We start from the raw sequence: 13,987 nt of genomic DNA on the forward strand, positions 1-13,987 counted from the left end.
ATCTTTTTTTTTTAAAAAAAGCAGCTCTTTCTTTTGCTTTAAAACAAAGTACTGTAAGTGAAAAACTAGCATGACTTGCCATTAACAGAACCTGTCAAAGTAAATAACATGAAAACAGAATTGTTATATACAGTTGCTTCCTTGAGGCATTGCATCTGAGACCTGCTTTCCCTTTGTTAAAAACACAATCACTCTCCTTCACTAGTCATTGTCCCTGTTATATCAGTGGAGGCTGTGGCCAACTGGAGGTTCTGAGGGCAGGGAGAGAGAGAAACAGGTATAATACGGGGGCATTTTCAGGACTTGAGAATCACCCTGAATAACATTGCAACAACAAATACAGGCCATTATATATCTTGCCGTAACTTATAGAATTGTGTAGAGGAGAGTGTAAACTATAATACGATATAAACTATAATCATTGTGGTGAATGTACCACACTAATGAAGGATATTGTTAATGTGTGAAAATGTGGGAGGTATGGGAAGTGGGGCATATGGGAATCTCCTATAATTTTTATGTAACATTTATATAATCTAAGTATCTTTTAAAAAAAATAAAACATATTTTTAAAAAAACAATGAGCAGATATAGCTCAAGTGGCTGAACACCTACCTGCTTCCCATATACGAGGTCCCAGGTTCAATCTATGGTACCTCCTCAAAAAAAAAAAAAAAAAGTTTTCCCTAAGACTTGAGAACTGACTGACTCTGGCAAGGAACCTCAGCAGGTGTCACTGACCTATGAGCCTGTTTGGGGGACTGTGAAAGTGGAAACCACTCAGCACATCCAGGACTCAGGCCAAGAAACCATGTGGGCATTTCTCCAGTCCCTGTCCATGAAAGGTCCTCAAATCCAGATCAACTGTAACAGCTATTTGAGGGTGTTCTAACAGCTGTAGTGTTTGATTACTACAAATTTTTTCTGTAAAGATACCTGAAAATACCCTATCAGTTTGCAATCAGCATTAGCTGAGGCATGTCCTTACCTCAGCTTTGACATTGTCTATATAAAGGTGGAGTGGAGCCCAGGGGTTAGATGGTAGAAGGCTGTCCCTGGGCAAATCTTGCAACCTTTCTGAGAGGGGGTTTATGAACACCTCCCACAGCTACAATTTCTTGCTATAGAATAGCCACCCCACCCTGAAATAAGTTAAAAATTATGTGTTTCTGTGGTCCCCTAATTTCAATAAATGTCAGATTCAAAATTCAGTCTATCAGAAGAAAAATACTAGGAAAAAAAATAGAAAGCGAACTATGTAAATACGGTGGCACTTGAAAATTTACTTTTATCTTTGTGTTTGTGTTGTTTGCCATACATAGCTACTGTTGGAACACAAGGATGCAATTGCACCTGAAAAAAATGATTTACTGAACGAATTGCTGGAGTTGCTGGGAGAGGTGCCTACTGTGGAATCTTTTCTTGGTAGGAGATGTTCTTTCTCATCTTCTCGGTTTGGGTTGATTGGTTTTACTCCTAGATCAAAATTGAAATTTTGAAATTTAATTCTTGAGCTCAAAGGACAATAACTACACTAGCCCTTTCTTAACACTAAGAGTTATGTAATTGGTAGTGTCCTGGTTTGCAAAACACCTTGATGCTCTTGCAGGTAAGCTCGAAATACATTTAAAATGATTCGTCAACCTATATTGTAAAAGATGACATCATTAAAAAGCCAAATGTATTAGAAAATAAATTCCTTGCTGTGTTTTTAAGGATTTCTTTTATCTCTTAATAATTTGAAAAGCAGAACCTATTTATTCAGCATTTTGAATATCTATGTCCCATGTTATTTTAATGTTTTGATCCACGATTAAAAAACACTTTAATTAGAATTGCTTTTTTGCAAAGACCATGATCTCGTGTCCAATTACTGAGCATATCCTTCCCACAGAACCTTTGCCTTACATGATTAATTCCATCATCAAAATGAGGAAATCAGAAGAATAACGCTTCTGTTTTTTTCTATAGGGGAAGGAGCTGTTGACCCCAGTGACCCTAACAAGGAAAACACAATAAGTCAACTCTTAAAAACTGAGATTTCCCTTTCCTTGACAAGCAAGTATGACTTACAGGATGGAGAGGCTATAGATGGGCATAGCCTCATGATAAAGTAAGTTTGGGGCTCCAACACATGGCTTACACCATGCAAATTCAAATAGGGCCAAATTCCCAAATAATTCATTTTTAAATATCTGAATATTGACATACATTATGCTTGTCCATCAAGCATCTGACCAAAGGATAATAGACTCTCGATAACTTAGGAGGGACCTACATGTTATATTTCATAATACAATAGTTTACAAAGCCTCTCTTCTTTTTTAGTAGTCCATGTAGTGATTTGATTTGTTTCCTTTAAGAAATTCAGTGATTAACTGTCTGTGAAAATCCTTAGGTAACTGAAGGGAAGTACCTGTTTAGAGTGGCCAAAAGATTAGTTAGGAAATAAGTCAAAGCAAATTTAATTTATGGTATAAAATGATAATGTAAAAGGCATACACATGATTAAACATCGTGATATCAATTGCTCTGTTGGCCATCTCTCCTATTAAACAAATCTAGATCTGTTTACCAGCTTTGACTTGATGTGTACCCTACTTCCTGCCCCAAAAGATTTTCAAATTAAACGTTCACACTTTAATTAATACATTATTTTTTCCATCAAGACCTTGTCGATATTCCACATAAGTCCTTTATGCACATAATTAGGGAATGAGATACATGACAGAACACCATAAATCAAAAGGGCTCACCAAATAATACAGTTTTCAAGAACTCAAAGGAGGCATATTGAGTCCATTAGAACAGTTCAATAATGGGATGAGGTGAAGAATGGAAGTGAAAAATGGGGACAAAAGAAAATACATACTCTTAAAGTAATACTTCACATTACTTCTAAACTACATATCCTGAGTCCTGAAGTTTTCATTTGTGACGAGTTTTCTGTCTTCCCATTGATGTGCTTCAGACAAGACTCATTTCCAGATGGTTTTTTCCTAGATTCAATCTACCCATTAAAACTGCAAGATCTTATTCATTATGCTATGCTAAGGTATGTTCTTCTATTAGACTTTTTTTGTTGTCCTCAGATTGTCTGATTCTCCATTTATTCATTCATTCACGTAGCCAATGTTTTGATTACCTACTCTATGTTCAAGGCACTGGACTTGGTGCTGGGGATACAGCAGTGAACAAGACAGAAAAATCTCCTGCCTTTTAGGGGTTGGAATTTAAGGGGGGTAAGCACAGCTCAGCTGTAGAACAGAGGCCAAACTGCAGAGTTAACACATATCCTTGACCTCACAAGCCTATCATTGTATTTGCCCTCCAAGAGTTGAGGGCAGTTGCTTCCAACTACCAATGAAAAAGTCATGTTGAACTTGCAGGGAGACAATTCAGAGCACAAAAACAGTCAGAAGGGGGGCAAACTGTGAAATTACTCCATCCATTCCTCTGAGCAAGTGCCAGTTATAAAGGTAACTGGAAATATTGATCACGTGATTCTGTCGTGGAAATTAAGTTAGGCCAAGTATCCTAGGATCTCATAAGCTTTGTATTTAGAAGTAATGGGAGGAAATTTTTTCATAATTGGTTTTGTCTGTTATTTGAATATAATTTTCTAGATGTCTGCATTAATGAATGGCAGCCACTATTTGGATAAAATATCAAGTAATTAGAATGGAATATTCTGACTTATACTTTTTTCCTGAACAGGGTCTCTGTGGTTCTGTGATTTCTTGGAATTCACATTTTAAAAACAAAACTATAAATGCATAATGGATGCAGAGTCTCTGTTTGGGGTAATGGAAAAATTTCAGCAATGGATGGTTGGTGATGATAGCACATTGTAAATGTGATTAGTACCAGTGAATTATAAGTTTGGGAAGGTAGAGAAGGGAAAATTTATGTTGTGCATGTGTTATAGTTTAAAAGAGACATTAAACAATGACAATTAAATATATATGCTCCTGCACTGGATCTAATAATGGAGAAAATACCAAAAAGGACATTATTGGAACAGTTGGGAAAATTGTAATATTATATATATATAATATATATATATATTATATATATAATTGTAACATTATATATATTTAATGTCAGTGTTAACTTTCTTGACATTGATAATTGTACTTAATGTGTACTAATGTGGTTATGTAAGTGTATATTCTTGTTTTTAGGAAATAGTCATAGAAGTCTTAAGTAGTAAAGGAGCATGATGTATGCAAATTACTTCAAATTTTTAAAGATAGGTAGAATAATATAACAAATGTGACAAAATATTGAAAGTCAGTGAATCTGGACATCTGAGAAACGAGCATTTTAGAGTTCTCTGTATTATTTTTTTGTGGTTTTTGCAATTTCCTATAAGTTTGAAATTAATTCAAAATAAAAATATTCAAAACACACACACAAAGTCAGGCATATTGGGAAGAGGGGACTTAGGGAATCCAAGTACATTGTCCTGCTTGCCTCACCAACTAGCCTGGACTCTTACACGTCTGTCTCTCAGCTTCCTAGTGCATGCTGGAAGCAAACTCTGCCAGTTACTTTAATCAACCTACTAACTAGGGCTAGTCAGACTTCTTTTTTGTTATAGTAGGATACATATAACATAAAATTTACCATTTAATAATTTTAAAGTATACAACTCAGTGGCAGTCCTTGCATTCACAGTGTTGTGTGGCCATTCACCACTCACTAGTTGCAGAACATTTTTGTCACTGCAGAAGTGCACCCCATTATCCCTTAAGAGGTCCTCCCATTGTCCCTAGCAACCATTAATCTGCTTTCTGTCTATGAATTTGCCTATTGGAGATGTTCCATTTAAATGGAACCATACAATATGTAAACTTGTAGCCTGGTTTCTTTCATTTAGCATAATGGTTCGTTCATGATGTAGCATGAAATAGTCCTTCCTTTCTTTTTATTGCCAAATAATATTCCATTACATGGCTATAAAACATTTTATTTGTCCATTCATAAGTTGAAGAATGTTTGGGTTGTTTCCATCTTTGAACTATTGTGAATTATGCTGCTATGAAAGTTCATATACAAGTTTTTGTTTGACCATGTTTTCAATTCTTTTTGTTATATATTATACCTATGAGTGGAATTGCTGGGTCTTTGGTAATTATTTAACTTTTCTGAAGAACTGCCAGACTGTTTTCCACAGTAGCTACAAATTTTTACATTCCCAGTCAGCTATGCATGAGATTCTGATTTCCCTACATCGCTAACACATTATTTTCTTTTTTTAAAATTTTAATTTCCCTAATGACTAATGATGCTGAGCATCTTTTCATAAGCTCGTTAGCCATTTGTATATCTTCTTTGGAGAAATGTCTGTTCAAGACCTTTGCCCGTTTTTTGATTGGATTGTTTTTTTTTGTTGTTGCTGAGCTGTAAGGTTTATTTATGTATATATTAGATAGTAACCTTTATCAGATATATGATTTGCAAATATCTTCTCCCATTTTGTGGGCTGTCTCTTCTCTCTGGCAGTGCAGTATCATTTGATGCTCAAAAGATTTTCATTTTCATGGAGCCCAGTTTAGTTTTTTCCATTGTTGCTTATGTTCTTGATGCCATCTCTGGAAAAACTCTTGTCCAAGGTGGTAAAGATTTACCCCTATGTTTCCTTCTAAGAGTTTTATACTTTTAGCTCTTACAATTAGGTCTCTGACCTATTTCGAGGTAATTTCTTAAAATGGTGTGAGAGTAGGGGTCCAAGTTCATTATTTTGCATGTAGATATCCATTTGTCCCAATACTATCTGTTGAAGAGACTATTCTTTCCCTGTTGAGTGGTCTTGGCACCCTTGTCAGAAAACAAGTGGCCATAGATGTTTGGGTTTATTTCTGAATTCTCAGTTCTATTCCATTGGTCTAAATGTCTAACCTTATGCCAGTAGCACTCTGTTTGACTATTGTCAGGAAGTGTGAGTCCTCCAGCTTTGTTCTTTTTCAAGATTGCTTTGGCTACTTGGGGTCACTTGCAATTCCATATAAATTTTAGGATCAGGTTTTTAATTTCCAAGAAGGTCATTGGGCCAGTATTTTAATAGAATAATTTACAGAAGGCCCTCCTCTGGTCTGGGCATATCTCGAAGTCCTGCTGTTGGCTGAACACTAAGTAGCCCAGGGATGAATGCAGGTAACAACTTGGAAAGAAGATTTACCAAGTAACCCTCCCTGAAAATAGAGTGTAGGTATTACCCAAAAGACTCGGGAGAGTTAGCACCATGCTTTTAACCAAGCCATACTTCCTCCAAAATATGTATTTGGAAATCTTGATACTTTAGAGATCACTACACAGTTCGACATTGACAGGGAGCTTGGAGACCATGTTGTCTGAGTCTTATGAAGTCTAAGATGATGTGAAGCCTGTAGCTAGTCAGTGATAAGCTTTTAAGTTCATGGATTATTCCATAAAAATACATTTTGAAGTAATCATTTGAAAATGGTTATAACTTTTTTCAAGCTAATAAACCAAATTCTTAAGTTAAACTTAAGATATAATTCTTGAGACTCCGAGAACTAAATCAGACTGCCTTTTAGAAGTTATTGTGTGAAGTCTCCAAACATGAAATGCAGAACAGTTGGGAAGTGAAAATACCTGACTTTTCTCTATCAAAAAACTGTTCTTCCTTGTTAAACAGGTTCCACATTTAGCTTTTAGAAATGCCCCCTTATCCTTAATTACAAAATCGTTAGCTTTCCGTTGATGAGTCACTCATCTTTGTGGGAGCCCCTGCAGTAGCAGAATTTGAGGCATTGTTAATACTTATGCTTGTAAATTTAATTCCATGCTGGTCACATGATTCTTACCCATTCAGTGCGGAAGAGGATGATAGCAAACACCTATGTCGAGCTTACCATGTACCAGGCATGTATATATTTATATAATATGCTCAGCAACCCCAACAGGTGAAGGTTATTACCTGTTCTTTTACAGATGAAGAAGAAACTAAGCACAAAACAGATAAAAAGCTTTTCTTGGGTCTTACGACTAGTAAGTGGAACAGATAGTCAAGCTCAAATATCTTAAACCCTCCTACACTCTTGATTGCAAGGTTTAATAACCGGTTGAAAGCAAGATCATTGCTCTTTGCAATCTTAGGAATCCTGGCATAAATAGTGAGATGAAGAGCAGAGCTGTTGTTGAATAATACATGCTGGGGCATCTTTCCTGGCCAAAAAGGAGTGACTGACAGATGTGAGGGATGTCAAAGGTACATGTTTGGATAGATAGAAACTCTGCAATGCTATTTCCTGTCTGTGGGATAAGGAACCTGGGTTTTTACGGGATAGGGATAATTGTCATTATCCAAGTACTACAGCACATGGTGGTATTTAAAAAAAAAAAAAACAAACCTGGTTGAGGAGTCCAAGGAAGACTTAGGATTATAGCCTCAATCTGTCACTCACTAGCCATGAGACCGTGAGCAAGTCTCCTTATCATCAGTTTCCTTATCCATAAAATAAGCAAAGAGTGGGAGAGAGAGTTGAAAGGGCTATGGCAGCCAGATAGAATAATGCATTAACTTATAAATGATAAAGAACTACCATTGTTGTAAATCTCTCATAGTAACTTATGTTCAACTTAAAATATTATCTTTATGGCCTTTATTAAGCTTGTTTTTCCATGAAAATATGTTTTTAAGTAGAAGGCAATATTTGTGGTTTTTAATCATACTTAGCTGCCTGAGTGCTTAAGTTGTCATCTCTTAAGAATTTTTTTCCTCTCACATGATTTACTTTAGGCATCTATTATCCCAGTAAAGATTTCCTGCCTTTGGTCCAAACTGGCAGGAGCACTAAATGGCAAAGGTGACATTTGAGGTCTGGTGCTAAAAATGCATAACCATGTTAATAGAATTTTAAACAAGTATATTCCTTCACTTTCGCAAATACTAATTCCTTTTCAACCTTGGGCAAACTGTAAGGCAGATGACAGAGGGGGAGTCTCAAGAATGCTAAGTGTCAGAATGTAATTCAGATGCCATGTGAGCAAAATGGCAAAGCCACACCAGCTTACAAGTACCATGTGGTCACATTTGTTAACAGCTAGGTTTGAGCACGGATAGAATGAGTAAACTCCCAAGTACGAAGATTTTCTCTTCCTACTTCTGAATTCTTAGAGTTAGATACCTCCTCATTCAGGGAGGGCAGAGTTCTTGGTTTCATCAGCCTGGCTTCCATATTGTTTGATCAGCCATGAGCTGGTACTCTAACCAGTTGATTTATGCTGGTCAGACCATATCTAGAATATTGTGTTTGTCTTGGGTAGAGAGGGTTACACGGCCTAACGAGGGCAAACTGAAATGTGAGGACTGGGAACTACAAATTGTGTTGTGAGGAGGCTTAAGGAACTGAGGGGTTTCATTTGGAAAATAAGTAGAAAAGGGGCTAGCAGACACAGTCCTAGCACTTTTCTCCAGGTTTGTGAGGATCTGTGGAAGAGAAATTCAACTTGTTTTCCGCAACTTGAGAAAGTAGAATGCGACCTTTCCCTAGTCACCTAACCTTTTAGATTAGTTGCCACATTTGTAAGATAAGGGACTGGACTGTGTGCCTGGGGTCCCCTTAGTCCTCCAGTTCAGTGACTAACCGGGACAGGCAAGCAGGCATCCTTGGAAGGCAGGCCTTTTGGAGGGAGCTTCCTGTTTAAGAATGGAATGTCCTGATGCTGGATTCTACGTTCTCCAAAAGAAATAAGTGAGCCACACATGAATTTTCAATTTTCTCATAGCCATATAGTTGAAGGAAACATTTGAAGTTAATTTCTAATAATACCTTTTAATGAGTCCATTATATCCAAAATATTAGCATTCTAATATGAAATCAGTATAAAATTTACTAAGGAATTATTGAACATTCTTTTTTTTTTTTTTCATACTGAGTCTTCAAAATCCCGTGTGCATTGCACATTCAGAGCAAATCTCGATTTGGACTAGCCACGTTTCAAGTGCCTAGTTGTCACCCTTGGCACCACATTGGGCAGCCCAACTTTAATGGTTATGTGGGTGCTTAGCCTGTATCAGACCACAGCTAAAGGCTTTACATTATCTTCTCCTTTCGTCCTCGCCACCTTTATGAGAGTCCAATTTTATAAATAAATTAATAAAAATGTTTAGGATTATATGATTTATATAGGTCCACACAGCTAGTAAGCAAGAGGAGCCCAGATTCAACCGTAGATTTGTCTGACCCCAGTACCTTACCCATTAGGCTAATGTGCAGGGAGATATGAGTTCCCTGCCATAGGACTGGATGGTTATTTTTATAGAGACTGTCTGAAGTCAGATTTTGGCAATGGATTCCACAGTCCTGATAGAAAGTAGAACTCCAAGGGAAATAATCTTTATGGGCAGTTTGTCCTCCATCAGCTACTGAACAAAGAAACTTTCTTTGTCCCTGACAGGGCATGTTTTAGTGCTCCCAGTCATTTGATCTTTAGACAGCTTTTCTAAAAGATACAAGCTAAGGGTTTCCTGGAAGCATTTGTCATATATAGTTCCTAGAATATTGTTTCAAATAAGAAACAGTCACTATATTTACATTTTTTTAAATCATCAAGTCTTTATTTATAGCTCAGTATTCCCATTTAATATATTTGTAAGGATGATTGGAGAAGTTGTGTGGGAAGGACACAGTACATTGCTTTCTGAACCCCAGCCGCCCTGCTAAAATTAGCTGTGTGCCCACCTTAGACTCTTAGTGAAATATTTTGCTACGCCTTCTCAGACAGCCTGAAAATCCCCAACAGCAAAGGGTCACAGGCCCAGAGGAAATGGGTCTCCAAATGCTAGAGGAAAGACAGGAGAGGAAGCTGTGTTATAATCATTCTGCCCATGAAGACTAATAATAAGGAAGTGAGAAAAATAATGTTTACAGATGGTTTATTAGAATTTTTTCTATTTTCAAAAACCATGTATTTGAAATTAACTTTGAGAGTTTCCTGTGTCATTTGAGAGCAGTTGCCCTTGTATTTCAAAACGTGAAAAATGTTTCCAGTTTTCATGCTGTGTGAACATTTCCTGCGGTAGTTTGGGAAGAAAGTCATCATTCAGTGATGTTGCGTAATGCCTTTGAAAGAACTGAAGTGAAACTCGGTATGAGATGCTTCAGATTTCAGTTAGACCTGTTTGTAGGTCAAGGCAACTTGTATTTATGGTATTTCATTTTGTTGGAAGAAGAGCTGTTTTCAATAATACTGTTCCCACTTTACGTAAAAGTGCGCAAACGTGCCCATTACCTTTTATGTTAAAATACTTTTTAAGAAGGGTTCCTAATCCCTAACTAGAAAGAAGTGGCCCTTTGCCAGAGTGAAAACAGACTTGAACATATAATTTTAGTGTTTCTAGAGGAGTTTTCCAGCTCCTGATTTCCTACTGAGTAACTCTTCTGTTCTCTACCTGAAGACAAGGATCCAGCCCTATGCGTTAGTCCCTCAACCAGTCCTAAGGTCAACGAACACCCATCCTCCCCGCTTCTGTGTCAGCCACTAGCCCAAAGCGTCCACAGCCCACGCGGGACTTCTACTCCCTCTGGTCTGCCCATTATTTCATTACTTTCTCATGGCAAGAAAGGTTGCAGATGGTCTGGCTCCTAAAGGCTTATGTTCTACTAAGCGGGCTCAGAGGTTTAAATGTTGTCAGATAGGAAAGGGGGATAATAGGGCTGCACCCTGTACGGTGGCAATCCATATCAGCAACACCTGTCTCTCCTGCGCATCAAAAAATAGTATCAGTCTAAAAAGAGAAAAAGTATTTAGATAAGGAATTCTATGATATGCTTGTGCCCATGGTTATTAATCCCCAAGCCTAAAAACCCAAACTTTGATTATTAAGCATTCCCAAACTTTGGGAGCCTTAGAAGAAACATTGAATTTCTGCAAGAATTTTATTTTAAGGGATTATCTTTGAAAGTGTCCTTTTTGTATTTGTGCACTCCCTCAGGAGAAGCAGATTTTTGTGCGTCAGGGCTGCTGTTCTGAACGTCTGTCTCTGCTTTATTTTGTAAGGACCAAAAAGCTGATAATTGACGTGGTCCGGAACCAGCCAGGAAACGAATTGACAGAAATCTTAGAGACACCAGCAACAACAGAACAGGTCATTGGTCTTTGAGTGTAAAGTAATAAGTGCAATCTATGTGAGTTTATTTTCTTAATAAATCTTCGTGCCAAATGTTTACTGTTATCCCAGAGAAACTTTAGCAGACATGGTTTGGAAGTAAGAAATTTTATTACTCTGCTCAACCAAGTTCAGCCCTACATCAACCCACATGGAGTACCAATAAGAATAAAAGAGAAAAGACGGCCCTGAATTTATGCTGAATGTAATTTAGTCCTGGACTTGGAAGATAATTCTGGGTCTTTCAGAGCTTCGGAATGTTCATCATAAACTTTATCTCACAGTGGATGGACAGATAATTTGGCTAGGAAGTAGTTCTGGTTGATAGGATATAGAAAAATGCCTTTTGTATTTTACGTATTGGCTAATTTAAAGAAACAGAAGAATCTCACACATTAAAGCTGTTTTCCAAATGCTTAAGATTAAAGCAAATGCCTGGAGTCCATTGGGTCAAAGCATCATTGTTGCTTTTGTCTTGGTCTAAGTAACGGCAGTTTCATAACAATTTTGCATCTAACTTTTTATTGACATTTTAAAATGCATCATTGTTTATTTCATTCAGAATTAAGTTAATTCCATTGTTTTTGTTTTAGTACCGATAATGACCCCTTCTTAAAGAAAAGTTAACAAAATTGTCTAGTTACTTCTGGCAAAAAATACAAATAAATTTTTCTGAATCATTCTTAATTTAATCCATTGTCAAGAAATCATTGTCAGTTTTTTTAAGATTTATTTTATTTTATTTTATTTTTTAATTTATCCCCCATCCTTTGCAGCTTGCTTGCTGTCTGCTCTCTGTGTCCATTCGCTGCACGTTCTTCTGTGTCTGCTTGTCTCCCTTTGTTGTGTCATCTTGCTGCGCCAGCTCTCTGTGAGCACGGACGAGCCTGCCTAAGGAGACCCTGAGATGCAAACCCAGGCCTCCTGTTTGGTAGATGGGAGCCCAATCGATTGAGCCACATTCCTTCCCCCATTGTCAGTTTTTAATTAAAAAATATAAAACATCAAATTACCTGATATTTATTGTGTGAATATTTTTAACAATGTTGGTAGAATATCAAGCTAATTTACTCTGAGCCTTTTAGTCCTTAATCAAATGTTTCATTTTTATCCCCCATATGTAGCATAGTGACTAAGAACAGACTGCTAGGTTCAGGTCTTGCCCTGCATCTTCTAGCTGGGTAACTCTTGGCACTTAGAATATATCTGAGCCTCAATTTTCTCATCTGTAAAATGGGAATAATAATAGTAACACCTTCACAAATGAGATTCAAAGTTTTAAGACTTGGGGTTAAGTGGGTAAAACAATACCTGGCACACATTAAGTGCTCAATCACATTGGCTGCTGCTACTACTGTTACTATTTACTACCGTGTCCATAATGTTGATCTATCCATCATGTGGCTAATATCACTCTATCTGAAAATAATTATATCCTTAGTCTCATCTATTGGGTTAGTCACTTGTCTAGCACAGTGAAATGGCCAGAACACCAGTATCTTTTTTATGTTGTTTCCTTGAACAAGTTCCAAATAGTATTCAATAATTCATTTATCACCATGTACTTGGTAGTACCAAGTGCCAGAGTATTCTTGTTTCTTTCGGTTCAGAGAAACTGAGTTTTTCAGAGTTGGTAATTTGAGAAGGAAACCATTATCAGAATGTCAATCTCTGACTGACTCACTGTTGGATTGGCTTGTGAATCCCCATTTATATGGCTGATATATAACAGTATAGTCGGGTTCTGGATGTTCAGGGTTCTCATAGCCACATTTTAAGGTAATCTAGTTTTGGACTCCAGGGATCGAAGCCCTTCCATCCAAGGAAGCCCTTCTTTGAATACAGATTCAAAGAAGCAATTTTAACAATATGTCAATTTTTAAGGTGATTTGTCACCTTGGCAGTTAATCAGCTATTTAGAATTTTGCCCAAATTCAGTCTCCTTTTATTGCTGTGTTTCTCAAAAAGGTGAAGTAATTCTTTCCCAAAGAACTACTTCAAAACTTAGACATGGGAAGCGGCTGTGGCTCAATCAGTTGGGCTCCCGTCTACCATATGGGAGGCCCTGGGTTTGCGTCCTGGGGCCTCCTTGTGAAGGCAGGCTCGCCTGCATGCTGCAGAGAGCCACCAGCCCAGCCCACAAGCGCTGCAGAGAGCTGACTCAGCAAGGTGACGCACAAAAAAGGGAGACAAGTAATAACACAGAGGAGCGCAGCAAATGGACACAGAGAGCAGACAGCAAGCAAGCCACAAGGTGGGGGGGGGGGGGTAAAAATAAAAAATAAAAACACATGACAGGAGCGGATGATGGGAGCAAATGTGGCTCAAGCAGTTGAGTGCCTGCCTCCCACATGGGAGGTCCCAGGTTCAGTTCCTGGTGCCTCCTAAAAAGAAAGAAAAACAAACATATGAAGAACATGTTCTGGTTCTAGTCTTTTGGCTTTGCTTGAGAATGTCTTGAATATTGACATTAACTTGCTTTGTGTAGCTTCTGAAGATGTGCGATTAGCGGGTCAGAGAAAAATCAACATCTTGATTTTCCCTTTTCAGGAAATGAATCACACCAAAGACATGGTGAGCCGTGAGCTTATAGATTCCAGAACTCCAGAAGAAATGAAACAGAGCCAATTTATGATTGAAGATACTCATTTGCCTCTTGAGCAGAAGAAGAGGAAAATCCAGAGGAATCTTCGGACGTTGGAACAAACTGGACACGTGTCATCCAAAAATAAATACCAAGACATTCTCAATGAGATTGCCAAGGTTTTTGGAAACAGTATTCATTCTTCTTCACTTAGCAGACATTTGCTCATCACCAGTAACATGCTGGGCACACTGAGGTGACAA

The 13,987-nt window shown here is 37.6% G+C and overlaps 1 protein-coding gene across 3 annotated transcripts in view; it reads left to right on the forward strand.

Annotated features, from left to right (window-relative positions):
• The window catches only part of IQGAP2 (IQ motif containing GTPase activating protein 2), a 301,443-nt gene that overhangs the window by 272,682 nt on the left and 14,774 nt on the right, over positions 1–13,987 (forward strand). For all 3 annotated transcript variants that reach the window (XM_058275088.2, XM_058275083.2, XM_058275085.2), the window contains 4 exons: positions 1,323–1,425; positions 1,972–2,113; positions 11,032–11,119; positions 13,691–13,903. In XM_058275088.2, the coding sequence (XP_058131071.1) occupies positions 1,323–1,425; positions 1,972–2,113; positions 11,032–11,119; positions 13,691–13,903 (546 nt within the window). The remainder of the gene's footprint in view (positions 1–1,322; positions 1,426–1,971; positions 2,114–11,031; positions 11,120–13,690; positions 13,904–13,987) is intronic.

This window comes from Dasypus novemcinctus, chromosome 2, assembly GCF_030445035.2.
Source record: "Dasypus novemcinctus isolate mDasNov1 chromosome 2, mDasNov1.1.hap2, whole genome shotgun sequence".
NCBI classification, from domain to species: Eukaryota; Metazoa; Chordata; class Mammalia; order Cingulata; family Dasypodidae; genus Dasypus; species Dasypus novemcinctus.